Raw genomic sequence first — 18,820 nt, 5'->3', positions numbered from 1 at the left:
AAGGAGGAATGGGTTTAAATTGAAAATGGGGAGATTTAGATTAGATATCAGGAAGAAATTCTTCCTGAGAGGGTGGGGAGGCACTGGTACAGGTTGCCCAGAGAAGCTGTGGATGCCCCATCCCTGGAAGTGTTCAAGGCCAGGCTGGATAAGGCTTGGTGCAACCTGGTCTAGTGGAAGGTGTCCCTGCCCATGGCAGGGGTGTTGGAACTAGATGGTCTTTAAGGTCCCTTCCAACCCAAACTGTTCTATGATTCTATAAAATAAGCATTACAGTGAGCAAATGATATCATTACTAGGTCCAGGGTCTACCTTAGCAAATGTTTAAAACAGATTTTGTTTTCAATCTATTCAGAGCAAATCGTATTTCACATCTGTATTAGATAAGTGGGAAAAAGTAGGAGGGGAGGACCACATCAAGTAGCTGGAAATATTTTGTTTAATCTCACTTGTTTTGCTTTCTTCTAGAGTTTCATGAGTTTTAGCATTTAGGAACTGAATGTTAGAAAAATCTTAATAGTGAAATCTGATTTTAAAAAGACAAATGAAAATGTACCAATGGAAAAAACAGAGAGGAAAAACTTAAAACCCAGATTGCTATTTTTGCTTTCTTATCTGTCTGTATTTAGTTCTGGTAAACCCAAATCATGTTTTTCAACAAAGTGTAAAAAAAGTAAATTAAATGGTGAAGTGGTATAAGGCTAAAGTGTGTTTGCTGTGCTAAAGAACAGACAATAGGATACTAGTATAGTTCAAGAGAGGCAGGAACCATCTGGGAGTTGTGTGGGTTTCCTGAAAAATATGTTAAAAGAAGGTTTAGCTTCTGACAGGCCAGAAGGTGGTGGTAGAGGAGAGGTATAAAGCCAAAGAGGAAAAGGGAGAATGAAGAGAGTGATGTTAAAAGAAGTGGATAGAAATGAGAAATAAACCTGGAAATCTGTTATGAATGTGTATGCAAATAATTTGTATTTATCTGACAGCAGGTAAGACTCACTGTATCTTAGTGCTTCTCACCTTGTTTTTGAAACACTTCTCAACTGGAAATCGGACACTGTCTGCCACCAGCTCCTTGTCAGGGTGTAAGGTATATACCAGCAACTGAAGGGCTGGAGCCATCTTCTCATTGACCACAAGTGGGATGGTGAAAGTGCCATTTTGGTCTGTTAGAAGAGAGAAAGGAACCAATAAGGAGAGAAGTGCACGGATCTGCTGTAGTAGTAGCCATCCTGAACTGGCGTATTGGTACCTCAACTGGCAACTGGTACCAGTCAGTGGAGCAATCTGTACTTAGACAATAAACTGAAAAATCCTGGATTTGCCTGGGTTTAGATCCAAATGCTCTCAGATGAGTTGAGGGTTTAAACATGTGGCCAGATTCAAACAGTTCCCTAAGCCAGACACTGCATTCCCAGTAGTATTCTTTGGGAAGATCTTTACAGGACACTACTTAATTCTTATCAACTAAACTACTTGCTGGACTAAATCCAAATTTATAGTGATCTTAGTGGTAGTGCTAATAGCATGGACGCACATGAATAGCGAGAGATACAGCCCTCCCAACAGCTGCTCTATACATCAACGAAGTCTTGCTTTGGTTCTCACTTCAACCATCTTTTTTTTTTTTTTTTTATTCAGAAACATGGATTGGCAACTTAACTTACCAGCTTGGATATTAACTTTCATTTCCCCTGTAAGGACAATCTTGCCTTTTGCCATGCCCTGTGCAGAGAAGAGCAATACATTTATGGGTTGGTAGAGGTTGGAGGGAGAAAGTGGAGATCAAGTTCAGTGTACATTGACAGGACAATCAAGGCATGTACATTGAGATGTCTTCAAATGCTTAAACATCAGCCTTGGTGCTGCCACTACTGCTGCTGCTGCTGGGGGTCTTGTCACTGGTCAGGAAGCAGAAGGAAAAAGAAGAGGAAGGAGAGGCAGAGAATACCATAAGGAGTTTCTTGGAGGGAAGGGACAAGAATCCCTGGCCTGAGATGGTGGTTCCTTACTATGAAATAGAGTAACATGGCCAGAAACAGGGGTCATTTTTCTTGAGTAATTAGTTTTGCCAAACCACTTCAGTGCTGTTTCTGTTCTTGGGTTGTTGGCCATAGTTCTTGCTGGTAATCCAAAGGTTGGAAGACCAGTCACTGCTCTAATTGCTGTAGATGGACTGCCAGATAGCCGCCTGGTCAAGCCCTTTCAGCAAACCATGCAACAACCCCAAACTCACCACATAGTAGAAGTTCATGATGTTGATGCTCTTGTATCCTTCTGTGTTCAAGATATAGTGCACGGTGATCATCCTCTTCTTCCCGCAGCTCAAATCTTTCCACAAAGGCTCAATCCTCACAAAACTGCTAGTCCACGAGTAGAAACGTTGGATGGAGAAAGCTGCATCAGGGTAGAAAGGCTCTATCCAACCTTCCGAGTGGCACTGGTCACTGGTTTTATAAGTGGCCTGATCATGAAAGGGAGTGGGAGAGAAGAGGAAAATAAACATATATCACTAGAGAAATCATTATCACATACTGACATCAGAATGATTAGTTCACACAATGAATACATTAAGAATTGCATCTGAAGCCAGCTGGTAAGGACAAAACAGCATGATGTTCTTGCAGCCTTGCATCGACTCAGGTGTTTTCCTCATTTATTTTACGGTAATTTTTGAGAGCTCTAAGAACATGAAACAAGACAGAGAAAGAACATTTTTATTACAAGAATTCAAAGCTCATCCCATCTTTTTTGGGTTCAGTTTGAGAGCAGCTGTCTCTCTCTGTTTCTCTTCACCCTTATTTTGTACTCACTTTCAGGATGATCTCAGGATCAAACATTGCGGATGTGTCAATGCTAAACTCTGCAACGCCGTTATCATCAGTGGTGAAGTTGTCTGTGTTCTTGTTATTGACAAATAGCTGAATAACCTCATTGGGAATAGGAGAATTGTCTTTGTCTACCAGCTTGATCTGTAGGAGAGAACACGAGATGTTCAGTGTGTTCTTTATGTATGTAGATAGTAACCTTTTGCACTCATTTGCTCTTCACACAGCAGAATTGCTTTTTCTTCTCCCTTCAAGGCAATACTTAAGAACTGAAATGTCCTTTCCTGGAGCAAGAACTCAAGTCTCATCTCTTTCCTGACCAGCTCCTTCTGACTACACATTTCCAGTTTAAAGATATACTTCCTTTCCTCCATTTTTTCCTTTCTTAGTCTTGAGAGTCTGCTACTCATACTTTCAGCATCTGAAGGCCTTTTGTCCAGATCTTTGTTTTGAACACTTTTCTGATTCGGTCCTCACTGTCTCTGCTGTTTATGTGTTAAACAAACAAATAAAAAATAACAGACACCATCATGAATATTCTAGGTTGTTCGAGCTGAACATTCATCTTAAGGACTCTTTTTTTTTTTCAGAAAAAGGTGGCAGAAAAAATAATATATTAAATACAATCTTAAGAGACTGACTATCCTCACTGTCTGGGAACAGCATGGAGATACATGACCTCTGAAACAAAAATAACAATAGGGAACTAAAAGTATTCAGGTGGATGTTAGCTTCAGTGGGACTGAATGCAACAAAAGAGGACTCATATAGAATCATAGAATTACAGAATCACAGAATGGTTTGGGTTGGAAGGGACCTTAAAGATCATCTAGTTCCAACCCCCCTGCCATGGGCAGGGACACCTTGCACTAGACCAGGTTGCTCCAAGCCTCATCCAGCCTGGCCTTGGACACTGCCAGGGATGGAGCATCCACAGCTTCTCTGGGCAACATGTTCCAGTGCCTCACCACCCTCGCTGTGAAGAATTTCTTCCTGATATCTAATCTAAACCTCCCTGATTTCAATTTATACCCATTACCCCTTGTCCTATCACTATATATAACAAATGGCCAGCAAGAGATGTTTCACAGGGCAAGGAAGGACAATGAATGGCATGTGATGCCACCAGGACTGGGATCTGCTGCATTTTGAGAAAGTATGAGTATTGGTGGCTACCAGACAACAGTCCCCCCGATAGGACCCTGAAGGGTTTGGGATTATTTTTTGCTCAAAAGCAAAGAAGCTGCCTGAGGCTATTGTCAACAGATCTGCCTCTGAGATATGACATCCCAGCCTCTTGCCACACGTCTTTCAGCATTTTTAACCTCAAGTGCGTATAAGACTGTGTGCATTTTAGGAATTCACTGTGGCATGTCACCCCAGGGAGGCTGTTAACCCCCATCCTCCAGTAAGGGGTTGTAAGGGGCACAGCAGTCTAAAGAATGGAGTGGGAGTGGGGATCAAGTGAGAAAGTTATATAGACATCTTCCAGAGGGGAAAAATTCCTTGAAAGACAATCTCTTCTCTCCTTTCAGTACTACTGGTAAAATGTCCCCTTATCTTTTCCTTACGGAAAAAGAAAGCAGCAAGCTGAACTGAAGGAAAGAGAGATTTATCCCTACTCTTCAAACCACTGACAGAGTTACATGGGATTGGTTGCAACTGTTGTTACTTCCTTGATTTTTTTCTTAAATTCCTTTCACTCTTTCTTCCCTTCGTCCCCAATGTTTTTATTCATCTCTGTCTGGCATATGATGGTTAATTCTGAAAGGAGAGGCAGTGATTTATATCAAGCTTAAAATACAAGTTAGAAGAATGCTGGTTAATGAATTGTTTTGATTCAGAGTGTTGAAGCACTAGGACAGGTTGCACAGAGAAGCTGTGGATGCCCCATCTCTGGAAGTGTCCAAGGCCAGGCTGGATGAGGCTTGGAGCAACCTGGTCTAGTGGAAGGTGTCCCTGCCCATGGCAGGGGGGTTGGAACTAGATGATCTATGGTCCTATGACAGTATTTCTGGTATAATCAAACTCAGAATAAACTAATACTCTTCAGTATTCAGAATTTCCAATAGAGCATTGTATATAAAGCAAGAAGCTTGGGGAGAACACTCCCTACCCCAAACAGTCCCCCAAATGTTCCCATCATTGTTGTCATGTGATTACCTGTCAGTCTTCTTCAATACAAGCTCTCTATTCCCTTGCTTACCTGTCCAAAGTAAGGAATTCCTCTTCTGTAGTGGCGATCCATGTTCTCAAACTCTATATTGCTCATCACTCGAGTTATGGCAATAGACTGAGTAGCTGTAAATTGCAGGCCTGTAAGACATGTCCAGAGTCAAGAGAAGATACACTATGTCTTGGATACAACTTCATCAGAGTTAGCATTTGCCTGGAGATGGTCACTGTGCTTATAAAAAAAATGGATCTTCTTCACAAAGACATCCTGGTGCTCAGCTGGAAGGGGCTGAATATCTCCTACTCGCTTTTTTGATCACATAACTGTTCTGACTGTCTAGAAGGGCTTACCTGTTCCTTTTTCTGTGACAATGGCTTTCACATCAAGATTCCTCAAGTAACCAGAGCGATTTAGCTCAAAGATGTTGGACCTGAAAATCTGGGAGACACAGCCCTCTGTCTCCAGCTGGAAAGGGAAGAAAACAAATCCTGTTACCAAGGATCACAGCTTTAAAAGGATGCTGGCAATACACAGGACCCTTCTTTAGTGAGTGAAATCTTTTCCCACTACACATAACATGATTTGTACAGAACTGGTGTCTACGCTTTTCAAATGGTTAACTGAGTCATGAAGAAGGAATATGTCAATCCTTATTCAGGCCTGTAGGAAACCAAGAATAGAAAAGAGGTGCCCTGAGTTCCTAGCTAGTGATCTAAGCAAATAGATGAGTAGAGGGAAGTGAAGCATCAAGGAGAGAAAGAAAAGTGTGATGAACAATGGCTGAGCAGCAAGAAAACAGGAGAGAGGACAAGCACAAAGAGGAATAATAACTATGTATCATACATCTTTGATAAATGATTGACAAACTGGGCTTTTCTTGCACTTCCCATACGAATCAAAATCCCTGCACACACTGAGCTGGACTTTCCCTTCAACAGGCTGGCCATAGGTGTACCTAGGGGAAGAAGAAATAAGTCCATGAGCTGATGCTTGAAAAATTGCCTTAAGCTAACATCTGTAGGAGTAGACCTAGGATGAGAAGTAAGCTGGGAAGCCAGAGAAAGGAGTAGCTTCACAGGCTTTTTCATAACTCTCATGCTGTTACTTAAAGATAATACAACTCTGAAACTGAACCATTAGTGAGTTCTATTTCACCCGTAAACCCATGAACCAAATCTATACCTTAAATGTAAAAATAAATACTTCTATAAGCATGGTGGACAGACATGACTACTGACCAAATTATGGCTGTGATCTCAGTCAGAATTCAGCTTAGACTGGAGTTCTAGACTCACTGACGTCAAAGCAAAACTCATATGTGCAAGGGGATCTGGATTTCAACCCTGGATTCTGGATGAAGTTATTAGAGTAAGTTTTCCTTCTGAAGGACTAAGCTTGGAAGAGGAGTTGAAGACAGCTGGAACCCTAAGAACCCTGCTGGAATGTAATGGTAGTCTGCTGTGGGAAGATCCCCCTCTGAAGTTGGTTACTGGGAGTGGACACCTCATACTTTAACAGAGGACCTCTCAAAAGATTTACTCTATCCACCAAAGAGAATACTCGTACAATAAAATGAAATGAGCACACAAATAAATGAACGCTCCAACCACCAAGCCAACACTGAACAACCCCTTCTGAGGCCCTATTTATTCTGGTCTCTTCTCTAAGCCCTGTCGCTTTCCCCAGTCCTTAGGAAGTTCTTGCTCTTTATCATGTTTCCCAGCCACTCTGTACCAGGTACTTACACTCCACAGACTTTCACTGTGAACTCTGAATCCAGGACTGTAAGGCTTTCTGGTGCATTGACTGTGACATCAAATTTTGGCAACACTAGGACAAAGAATGAAAAGAAAAAACCCAACACATTATAAACTTGCAGTCCCTCCTGTGATGAAAGGGAAAATGAGACTATATCTCAGTATTAGTCACAGATGGAATGGGATCTTAGACCTGGGACGCCAAAATGGTTGAGGAGTGGCCTGACCTGCAAAGGCTCACTAAACTGTTTCTACTAAGCTTTGAAGAGAACTCAGGACTTCAGAGGTGAATTCTGTGATGTCTAGATTCCTTGCAGAGCTTTGGCCAAGAAAGTTGTTGGTTGTGGCTGGTAGAAGGTCAGTTTGTCCCAGTGAAATTTGCAATCAACTACTAATTTGTTATGCAGATTATTTTCCTGGCAGAATCTGTGCAAAATGGTTCATTTCTCTTTGGATTTTTACTGGTTTGTGTTTTGGTTTTGGGGGGTTTTGTTTGTTTTGGTTTTTTTTACTTCTCCACTTAGCGACAACCAATTGAAGATGTATTTGCCAGGAAACTGCCTGAAGTTTTAGCAGTCAAAAGGGTTGATGGAGAGGGCTCATCTTGGCATTTACCATATTCTTCCACAAGGAATGAGCGACTTATTTTATCTCTTGACTTCTTCGCTACAATAATTCTGTAGTGCCCCAGGATAGGCTCTTCAGTTAGTGGGAATTCAATCTGGATAATGTTCATCTCCGACGTCACATTTTGCCACTGAAAGATCCTGTTGCCCCGTGGATCCTGAAGAAAAAAAAAAAAGAAGGACTCACAGTTTGCCTTGGAAATCTTTTGCTGCTTGTGGACAAAAGCAGAAAACAAGAAGGAAATAGGGCAAGTGTCTTTAACTCACTGGAGAAGTTGCATAATGCATGTACACTGAAGTAAATTATACCTTTGTACTCTGATTATTGATGCTGCTAGGTTCTCAGCTGTTGATCTCAGATTTAGGCATCCTCTGCCAGCCTAGGTATTAGTCTCAGTCATCAGGGAAAATTGCACAATACTGCTCTTCCCCTCTCTCCAGTATAAGTGTTCTAGTTTTGTGTCAAGGGGGAAGGGAGAATAAAAATCTTCTTTGTGCTTCCCCTTCAGCTGAGTTGGCTTTTAGCAACACCAGCCTTTTTCAGCTGCCGGAGGAAAGAAGGATGCATTTATTCTGCATTCACTGAGGAATCATTTGTGTCTGAGTATATTTTATGCTAGTTGAAGAAAACTCATTCATACTGTTTCCTTGAACTCCTTAAAGCACTGACTGCAGAAACACACGTGTAGAGGTCAAAATATGTATGTTTCACTGCAAAAAAAATAAAGCCCTCTGACTTCACAGTAGAACATAAAAACTTGGAAGAATGCTGTCTAGACAAGGACTACAACTGTTATTTAAAAACAAAAACCCAAAATCACCATAAAATGCCATGGAAGTGCTAATATAGCGAGTAATTGTATCCACAGTCTGTATTTGTTCAGTTTTCAGCAGCACCTGAGTAATGAAACGATATGCCCCAAAATAAGCTCAGCAAATTGAAGGAGGTGGAGAGGAGTCAAAGGCAGGTGTAAGAATATTGCAGCTTTTGACTACTGAGCTGAATATAGGTAGGCTTTCCATGTTAGTAAAACTTTATGAAGTTAATTTTTGCCAATCCTCAGGAGCAGGATTTGACTGTGTGTAGGTACATACAAACTGATGTTAAGCACATCCCCAGATTTTATTTTTATATGCCTAAAACAATACAAAGAGAAAAAATGCCTTACCTGAATTGTAATCAAGGGATACTGAAAGAGGAAGAAGAAAGTGGGAGAAGAGGTTAGGTGGCTGGACAAACACAAATTAATTTTCCCCAGGACTGCAAGAAATGTATACCAGTAAACAGAGATCCTCATCTCTTATTTTAATCAGTTTAATAGCATTTTTACTTCAGTAAGATTACATAAAGGGAAGAGATGAAATGAGAATGTTGAAGCAGTTTCTGATCATTCTGAATTTAGTGCAATCCCAGAGCATCTTAGTAAATTATAAAGGTAACTAAACTGTTATTTGGGCTTCATTGATTTTAAATCGTCATTCTGCTTATTAGCACCAGTTCTTGGTAACACTGTGCTGTCTTCTGCATTACAAACACATGAGAGGAGGCCAGTAAGACCCTTCCATTTTTTTGGCTTATGCATTATGAGCCTGAAGACAGCTTGCTGGCAATGAAAAGAGTGCTTCTGATGAGATAAACAGTTGCAGTAACAACATTCATTTTCATTTCCCCATTTCTAAAATGGTTAGAGCACCAGGTGGATGAATTCCCAATTTTTGCAAGCAACAATTGCTGAACAGTAACAGCAGGAGACTGAACCATAGGCTTTCTGGTCAGAGCTAAAATAATGTCTGCAGTAACAGAATAGAGGTTTTTGTGAGCCTATTTCCCAGCATTAGCAGGTGTTGTGTCAGGAATCCAACTTGCTACTGTGACTCTTATGTAAGGGGGATTATAGCATGTGTTTAGGAAATCATGTAATTTCTTTGGCATTTAGTCTCTGCAATATCTCATCTCATTTTATTCAGAGCAACTGTTTATTTAAAATTTGAGAAGAGGTTGTCTCCCAGCAGTTTTAAATACAGGGGAATATTACTGTCACTCACCATCTCCTGAACAGGTTTAAAACTGAAATCCAAGGCAACAACACGAAACATCACTGGAAAGACAAGGAACAGGGTGTTAGTGTTAACTGTAGTTTTTCTGGCTGAGCACAAATTTTTGCATCCATTAGTACTCCCAGTTTCACTGGAGCTTCTAACAACCTCACTTGCACAGGATGTAGGCAATAAAATGCATCTGAAGGTAAACGAATCCTACACAGAATTTGCTGAGGGCACTTTTCTCCAGCATTGAGTTCTCACACTCTTCCATGAAAGTTTGCTTAACCTCAGAGAAAGGGATGACCGGATGAATAAGAACTGCTGTGCAGGTCACGCAGTCTCTAGTGTCAGTCATAACTCTTTCACTGACTGTCTGCGTGATGTAGGCAAATTTGTTCCTCTTCATTCTTCTGTCTCTAAAACAAGGTTTCTTGCTTTGAACATATGAAAGTTCCCAATATTACTGGAACTAGGTGAAGAGTCAGTTTTTCCTAACCCAGTGTAATTCCTCTTGGTTCAGATTGTTCTCATCTTTTTCAGGTTTTTGCCTTCCTTTTTTTATTTTTAATTTTTTTTTGTTTTACAAGAGAAAAACTGAAAGGAGAACAATGAATTATTGCACAAGGAAAAACATAAAAAACATCTTCCAAAAATGTCCTTACAAAGCATTACCTCTTCATCATTTAATTTGGTCTACTGCTTCCCCAACCTCAAAACCAAGCCATCTGATAAATAATCAAGCCATGTTTGGCAGACACATTGGTGGCACCAAATTCTGATTGGTGAGCTTTCCTTCATGCTATGTGTCTATGTACAGAGAACTCCTCCCTTATTCAAGTATGGCTGGTCCCATCTAACGGCTAGATTATTTGGTTGACCTCTGGAAAGAAGTATTCTCACAGTGTTATAGCTGCTTGCTGGGAGCCTTAAGGACTAGATGCGAATTAAGGAATTGATCTAGATAAATGGCTCTTTGCATACATGGAGCTCTGCTCGATGTCCAGATGAGAAGTATGGATAGGGGAATAGCATAAGTGCAGGAAAAGCGACAGAAAATATGAAGTCCAAACGCATGAGAACTCAGAAGGTAAATAGCATGATTTTTTCTTTAAAAACTTGTAATTAATTTCAAAATAATGGATTTGACTCTTGGTCTTTCGACTGTCTTTGATGCTGGTCAGCATCAGAAGATTGTGGGAGTGTTGTTTTGTGCCAGGCACTTCAGCAGTGATCTAATCACCTTTCCAGTGTCTTGACCCGTCACCAGTAATGAAACAGCAGCAGTAAAAGATCCACTCTTCTGTCAGCTGGGAGGCAGGGACAAAGAAAATAATAGGGACCAGGGGATGACAGTCTCCTGCCATCTTGAAGATGACTCCGAACTAAACAGCAAATATTTGTAGTGGTTTTAACAGAAACTCTGAATAAACTGCCTGGACTCCAGCTCCTCCTGATAAACACCTGCAGAGAAATTCTACCTGGAAAAAATTGCTTCATAAGGGACATGTTATAAACTAAATAGATATTCACCACTCTGTCCTGGTTTGTAGATCGGTTTGTCTGTCTGCACGATGACAATGCTCTCTGTGTTCCAGATCATCACTGACCGACGTTCTTCAAGGCTTACTGTGGTGCTCTTGGCAGAGAAGGAAATGAAAGCCAATGGGGCAGAATTGGCAGGATGAATCTGTGAGTAAACAGGAAAACAAGGGGAAGTTGCTAGTCTTGAAGTAATTTTCTCCAGACCCTGTTGAACAACAATACCTGTGACCTGGTTTCCTACAGAGAGACACCCATCTCACTTCTTTCACTTTTCTTGGACCTTTCTTATTTCTTATGTCTACTAGGATATGTCTACCTTGGTCCTTGTCTGTTACTATATACCTCCCCTCTGCTTCCTTTTTCCTTCAGTAAGTCTTATTTCTTCTCTTGTTTGTTCCTCTCTGCTCTAATTTTCTTGTCCCCACCCTTTTCCACTGGGACATCAATTAAAATTAATTTACCGTGAAGTTGAAGCACTGTAGACTATTGCTTGCTTTCATGGTTTTCTCAAAAATAGTGGTGTTAACAGCACCATATTCCAGGATGATTCTGACAGACATTGTCTCATTGAGGTTAAGGAAGTGCAGGCAAATCTGACTTGGAGAGTCAGTTTGGAGGACAGCAGGCACCATCAGGACATATTGCCTGTGAGATCCAAGCATCAACGTTATCACATTGCAGAGAAAGGAGAAACATTCTCAACAGGACAAAACAAATACAAAGTATCGCTATTATTTAGTACCCACTGATTAGCTTAGATTAAACATAGCACTGCCAGAGCTGCTCACTCCTGCCCCACAGCTCCCAACTCACCCAGCCTTGGATTCCTCACACAGCTCTGCTAACATCCCCAAGGTTTGCCCTTTATCTGAGTCCTGGACCCAACTGCTTTTAGCAAAGCAGGTTCCTGTTACTGCTGCTACTGTCTTTTCTGAACATACACCTCAACTTCTTTGGAAGTTCTGCAATGAGCGGGAGGTCTGCTCCCTGTTAAAGGAGAACCATTCACTTGCCATCCACATTCCAGTTTAACTTGCTCTCCAGACTGAAAATACTGTCATGACAATATTTAATATTTAGAGTAAACATGGTGGCACTAATTAACACTGTCTTTAAAGCCTTATGGTGAATACTACTAGTAATAATATGATAGTTCTTACGGCTCAGGTTCCTTTGCAGTTGTTACATGCAGGAGAAGAATAGCCAAAAGAAACTTCAGCCACATTTTTCTCACTGGGAGACAGAAGAAAGAGATAAGCTCTCTTCCCAAGAAACAATTCACTGCCTGTTAATTTAACAACTCTGCAACATTGCTCACCAAGCACTCCAGAGGAAATAGAGCCAGCCCTTCACTCCTCCCTGGCTCCTTCCTTAGATGTTAGTGCCTTTATAATTGCAGCAAGGGGTGGAGATCAGTCTGCCCTACTGCTTGCAAGAACCTCCCCTAACCCCACTGCAACCTCCCCTAACCTCACTGCAACCTAAACCACGCCACTGCCTTCAGACTGTAACACCTCACTGCAGCTCTCAATGTCTGTGCAAAATGTCTTTCGTGGTCTTGTTTTCAGTGTGAGGGGCTTTGCTTTTTACACTGAGACTTGGCACAGCAAAGAAAAGCACAAAATGGCCTAAACCAGATTAATGTTTGAGGGTTTTCTCCATCATTCTTGGGATTTACCATCTGGATTAACAGTCTGGGTGAAGTAACTCTCTATTTTGACACCTGATTCTGGTCAAAATAATGTATTGGCCTCTCTTTTCCTTGCTTCATAGATATTTTGAATATTGATGAAAGGGAATAATAAAGAAGCCAGAAACATAAAGAGATCTAAAAGGTCTTAATTATTTCTACCTTAGCCATTAAACACTTCACGGTGTTGTTGAAGTTTCGTTCATTTCAGCTTGAAATTAACCAGTTGGTGGGTCCATACATATTTGTTGGTGCCCCAGGTTTACAGTTTTCACACCTGTGTGGAAGCTCATTTGTTTCTTAGGGAGAAAAAAAATCTTCTTTCATCCAAAGTTCTTATTTTAGGATAAAGAATCAGCTTGTCCTTTTTGTTCTTTTTGTTCTTTTGTTCTTTTGTGCTCTCAAGAGAAAACAAAGCATTCTGAGTGCTGCACTGCACAAGAAAAGCAGTGCTGGAAAGCACTTTTTTGATTAATGTAATTTTTTTTCCTCCCTTCATATTGGTACTGGGTCTGTCTGGGATGGTTGTGAAGTCAATTTTCTTCATAGTAGTGTGTATGGTGCTTTGCATTTGTGGCTAGAACAGTGTTGATAACTCATCAGTGTCTTGGCTGTTGCTGAACAGTGCTTGCACAGTGTCAAGGCTTTCTGTCTCCTCCACTTCTACTCCAAAAGCCAGTAGACTGGGGGTAGGCAAGAGATTGGGAGGGGACACTGTTGGGACAGCTGATCTAAACTGATCAAAGGGATATCCCATACCATATGACATCATGCTCAGCAATAAGAGGTGGGGGAAAGGAGAAGGAGGGGAGACATCTGTGGTTACGGCGTTTGTCTTCCAAAGCAGCCACTACACATACTGAGGCCCTATTCTCAGTAAGTGGCTGGACATCTGCCTGTCAAGGGAAGTAGTGAATAAATTCCTCTTTTTGCTTCTCTTTCACATGCACCTTTTGCTTTCCTTATTAAACTTTCTTTATCTCAACATACTAGTCTTTTTGCCTTCCTTCTATCCCTGCAAGCCCCAGAAAAGGGCAGTGGGTGTTCGGTTGCTGACCGGGGTCAACCCACCGCTGTATGTTATCAACATAGTTAAATTTTGTAGACATGAAACCAGGGAGATATAGCTTCAAAGGCAGTGTACCTGCATGGGACCATGCTCTTCTCTACTCTCCTGATACACTGTGTGACTCTCTCTTCTTGCTGTTTCTTGCTAGTGTATGTTGCAGGGAATGTATCATATGCCATGTAGGGCAGCTGTGAAACTTCCTTCACTTAGTGTCTTCACATTTTCATGGAAGTCTCAAAATGTATGAAACTGGAAGAGGGTAGCAGCAGTAGGTGTCCCCCAGAGGTGTCTCTGTGGCATGCTGTGGAAATCCCAGCTCCCCGTTTCTATTAAAAAGGATATCTACAATTTCTACAGTTCAGGAGCTTCACTAGGGATCAGGCTGGATTTTCTCTGCAGTGGGATATCCATACCAGGAGCTGTCAGGAACTGAAATTCAATGACGAAGGCTTGAACTTGAGCTGAGATTGTAAAGAAGTAGATGAGCAGTATTGAATGTTCTTGCTCTTCTTGGCTTTCTTAGGTAGTTATGCATTCATTGCAACATAGTATTCATCCCAAACAAGCCAATTGGATAATCATCACTGTCTACATCCTTATGCAGAGAGAAGTTCTCTGAGGCTACTTTTGAAATTTTAATCAAAAGATCAAGTGGGTTAGGTGACATTCAAAGGTTTTATAGATAGAGGAGGGTAGCTGTGTATAAGTTACTGGGTTTTGTTTGGTTGCTTTTTTTTTTTTCCCCCCTGACAGCATCTCCTTGCTCTTCAAATCTTACCCATTTCATTTATGTCATCTGTAGATGTGCAAGAAACCTGTGAAGATTGCTCTATAGGGATATTAGAGATGCTAGTTCATCACCAGGTCAACAGACTATGTTTGGGGTTTTGCTCTTTCCTCACAGGTGAATTCATTCAGTTGAGTGGTATCTAAGTTAACCTAAACCTCCTCCCCACACGTGCTCACATAGAAGTCATGTAAGATGCTCTCCTCACTTCTCTGTCATTGAGACTTCTTGGAGACAGGTGTCAAGGCTGCTGTGCTTTGTAACACCACAATGATTCCTTCCCAGGAGATTGCTGAAAAACGTGTTGATCTTTCTGGGCATATAGAAGAAACTGTGAAGCAATGTTGGAGAAGTGTCTGTATACAGATAGATTATCTTTCATTCTTGACTTATTCTGAGTTGATTGTCAGCCTAACTTTGAACGTCACCTAAGCTATAACTTCAGATCTTAGCTAGTGTTGTGTAATAGTAGCACCACATTCAGCCTAATCTGTGTGTTTGCAGGCAGACAGCAATGAGAGGGAGCCTTGGCAACAGTAGAAAAAAGTGATTGACATAGTTAACTTTGTGAAGAAACCACCCATCAGCTGGATATACGTAGCTTCCTAACTCTTAAACAGCCTTGCTGAAGGCATAGTTAGACTGTAAAAATTGTGCCTTTATGGTTGTGGTTTGGTTTATTTGAGGCATTGGATGTGTTCTATCAAGAAAAGCTTAAAGCTGTCTTATTATGATAGACTGTAGTAATAGTCAACTGCACAGTTTTCTCCATAGAGAACTGATCACAGTGATTTCTGTGTCAAGCAATGACCTTGACCTCAAATTTCACTCACTAATACTGCAAAGAGCCCTATTTCTTTCCTGTGGGAATAATAAAATGACTCTAGGAAAATGGCAGTAGTCTCTGGAGCTCCATGTTTTTTTCCTGGTTTTGCGGTATTTGTAGCTGCTCACAATTCATTTCATATGGTACTCCTTCTTACTCTTGCAGTTTATTGTCATCACCCAACCATTCTTTGTTCTTGACCGGAGCAGTGGAGAAGAGTGGCAGTTCTGTGGGATTTTGCACAGCCTAGCAGAGCACCTTTTAACTAGCTAGCTGAGCACTGCAGTAGGTAGAGGCACGACCTCTGGCAAAGCTCATCAGAGGAATTCCATGACTGCCTTGTTAGCAGGAGCCCAGCTGGCACGCTGAAGCCAACTTGAATATGTCTGCATGAGCTGCAGCCTTATCTTTGTGTTGTAGACACTGACACCTTTCTTGTAAATGGTTTAATTGCTGCATTCAAAGAAGAATCAACTTGGTCATTACAACTATGAAAATTAATTGAGAAGCACTGAAGCAATCTGTGACTTTGACTATACTGCTTCCTATAAAACCTTCTTTAAGCAGTTTCGATTGTAACGATTTGTTTAGGCATAGTAAAGGTCGAAATGCTTGGTTTGGCCCAGGTGGTTGGGGAACAATGCTAAAACATGGTTAATTACAGGTAAAGTCCTGTTTGGTCAATAGAGCCTCCAGTCAAGCAAGGAAGATTTCTTTCATTGTTCTAAGATACGTGGGCCATGGCAAAGTTCTCTAGCAGCTCTGCCAACGGAGAGGTTGGTTAGCTCATTGAAGAAAATAAGCGTATCTCTAGAGGCATCGTCACAGCTTGCAGTGATTTTGATGAGTGGTGGAACTTCTCTGGGAGGTGTGGGATTGGTCAATAGAGCCTCCAGTCAAGCAAGGAAGATTTCTTTCATTGTTCTAAGATACGTGGGCCATGGCAAAGTTCTCTAGCAGCTCTGCCAACGGAGAGGTTGGTTAGCTCATTGAAGAAAATAAGCGTATCTCTAGAGGCATCGTCACAGCTTGCAGTGATTTTGATGAGTGGTGGAACTTCTCTGGGAGGTGTGGGAGGTGTGGGGAGAGGTTGGTTAGCTCATTGAAGAAATATCCCTAGAGGCATAGTCCCAGCTTGCAGTGATTTTGATGTGTGGTGGAACTTCTTTCAACAAAATGGGAGGTGTGGGGGGTGTGGGGAGGACTGCCACAATTTATTTCAGTCATCTTTCACTCCTGGAGAGACAGTAGTGCAAATGATGGTATGTGAAGGTCAGCCAGTTGCAAGGATTCTGTTATGCCAGTGACTCATCAGTGTGGAAGGGTCATCCAGAACCTATTTTCAAAGCTGGGACCTTTAACCTTCTCTGTGAAGAGGCTGAGGTCTGAGCAGAAATAGCTCTGTCTGAGATAAAATGTTAAGACTGTCTTTGCTGTGCAGTTTTGGTGGCAAATGTCCCAGTCAAAAGTGAGTGAAGCTGGAATCTGACTACTGTCGCTGCACAGTCGCTGCACAACCTGGGAGTGGATACGGATGTATACTGGGGATAGTATACTAATAAAATGGTCCTTCATACTTGTACACAGTTTATCTGGCAGAGCTTGCACTAAGCTATAAACGGAGCAGTACAGTTGGGCTGTCAAGCTAGTCTGCACTTCTGGGTGTGCTGTGCTGTTTTACTGCTCTTCTTCTAAGGACAGGACCAAGGGTTATTCAATGCTCTTTTCTGCATGGTCTTGACAGGCAGCAGCAAGGGTTCAATTCAGATGTAAAGAGGTCACTAATAAAACACCTGAATGAGCCCCACAAAAAAAATCTCTGGTACTAATTAAGTTAATTTTTCATATCTGCAAATGTGAATCAAGTTTTTCTTAGAGGAGCAAAGGAAAATACTCAACAAGAGGTATCAAGAAGGGAATTTTTAACACGTAATTCCAAAAAAATAGCTAGTTAAGCTCTCTCCTCTGATGAGAGAACTAGGCTGGCTGCGTGCTCCCTCCCTAAACCTCCCATGCAAGCAATCAGCTCGTGGGTGGTACTGAGAAATCATCTTGTCTACCAAAAGGTGACACAAGCTGAACATGGTGCCACCATGTATTTGCTCTCCTGGCTACCAGCAAGAAAGAGAGGCTAAAACAGCCCTCTCTAGCATGCTGAAGAATGCCAAACATATTCTCTAACCTTTCAGCCTCTGAGTAAAATCCTAACCTTTTATTTCTACTTCACAGCTATGCACAACTCTCCTCTGGGAACAGGTTGCCCAGAGAAGCTGTGGATGCCCCATCTCTGGATGTCTTCAAGGCCAGGCTGGATGAGGCTTGGAGCAACCTGGTCTAGTGGAAGGTGTCCCTGCCCATGGCAGGGGGGTTGGAACTAGATGGTCTTTAAGGTCCCTTCCAACCCCAACCATTCTGTGATTCTATGATTCTTTTCTGTGCTGTAACTTCTGCACCCTGTAAGTGGAACGCATTGGCTTCACATTCGGGTGACAACTTGTGACAGTCAAAGGTAGAAGGAAGTAGCTATCTGAGGCTTTCATCTTGCAATGGCTTTTCTCTGCTTTATGGAAAGTCTGTTTTTTAATTTCATTTTGCAGAAATGCCTCACAAATACATTGTAACTACAGATCTGGAAGTGTTTAAGTCTCACTGTTAGTCTCCCTTATTTTCCTCTCCTTTCCTCCTGTAGTCTACAGTAGAGTGGCCTTCCCTGGCTGACTGCCCTTCTCTTGAGTGATTTGCAAAGGGACACCCAGGAGTCTTACTTCCCTTTGGCATCTCAGCCATCGGACTACAGAGCCTACAAGGGCTTTACTGACATCATGGTACCCCTAAACCCTTTCCGTGGAGTCGCAGGCCCTGCTGACATAACAGATCTGACCCATCTCTCTGAACAGCAGGCTGGGCTGTTTGTGAGAAGGGAACTGTGGAGGAGTAATGTCTTTACGTGCTTCTTTGGACACGGCTACATGAATGCAGCTTAATGCAATGGACCCAGGCATCTTTGGTGTTGCTGTTCCCATCCATTTCTAGTCTGGACAGTGTGAATCTTCCTCTCCACCTTCCTGGATTTTGACAGGATTCAGAGCACTGAGCCCCTACAAAGGACTGGTAGGCCTCGTGGCTCTGCTGTCACCACCAAACATGCCATCAAATTTTGATCCCAACTGACACGCACTGTCTTAAAAAGAAGTCGGCTGGGTCATGCTTTCTTACTCTCATTGCTTTGGTTAGAAAGATGCTCCAGAACCTTAAACCTACCATGGGGAAGTCTTCCCTTTTATTTTCAGTGTCAGAAAATGTCACCCATTTGCTTCCACTTCTTCCAGCCGTTCCTGTGGGATCCATCTGCTGCAGTCCATGCGAATGTGGAGAGACTTTGGAGGCTTTCCTCAGAGGTGTTGAACAGCCAGGATTCAACCACTGCTTCATATTATAACAAAGCACTTGTGCTCTCTTCAGGCTAGCAACTACGGGTGACA

General features: G+C 41.9%; 1 protein-coding gene across 1 annotated transcript; it reads right to left on the bottom strand.

The window, feature by feature from the left end:
* Nucleotides 1–1,014: 1,014 nt before the first annotated feature.
* On the bottom strand, nt 1,015–12,191 carry LOC104512417 (ovostatin-like; the record flags this gene model as incomplete). Its single annotated transcript, XM_010155385.1, has 14 exons — nt 12,127–12,191; nt 11,428–11,611; nt 10,955–11,111; nt 9,428–9,480; nt 8,551–8,571; nt 7,371–7,539; nt 6,744–6,828; nt 5,842–5,953; nt 5,349–5,463; nt 5,029–5,138; nt 2,808–2,966; nt 2,231–2,458; nt 1,662–1,719; nt 1,015–1,160 (listed from the first exon to the last, which is right to left on the bottom strand). Coding segments are annotated over exons 1-14 (1,662 nt in total), but the record flags the coding sequence as incomplete, so codon positions are not given.
* Between the last annotated feature and the right edge of the window lie 6,629 nt (nt 12,192–18,820).

This window comes from Eurypyga helias, unplaced genomic scaffold (genome assembly GCF_000690775.1).
Source record: "Eurypyga helias isolate BGI_N326 unplaced genomic scaffold, ASM69077v1 scaffold22097, whole genome shotgun sequence".
Classification (NCBI taxonomy): Eukaryota; Metazoa; Chordata; class Aves; order Eurypygiformes; family Eurypygidae; genus Eurypyga; species Eurypyga helias.
The sequence above is the reverse complement of the archived record's forward strand: the minus strand, read 5'-3'. Positions and strand labels throughout refer to the sequence as shown.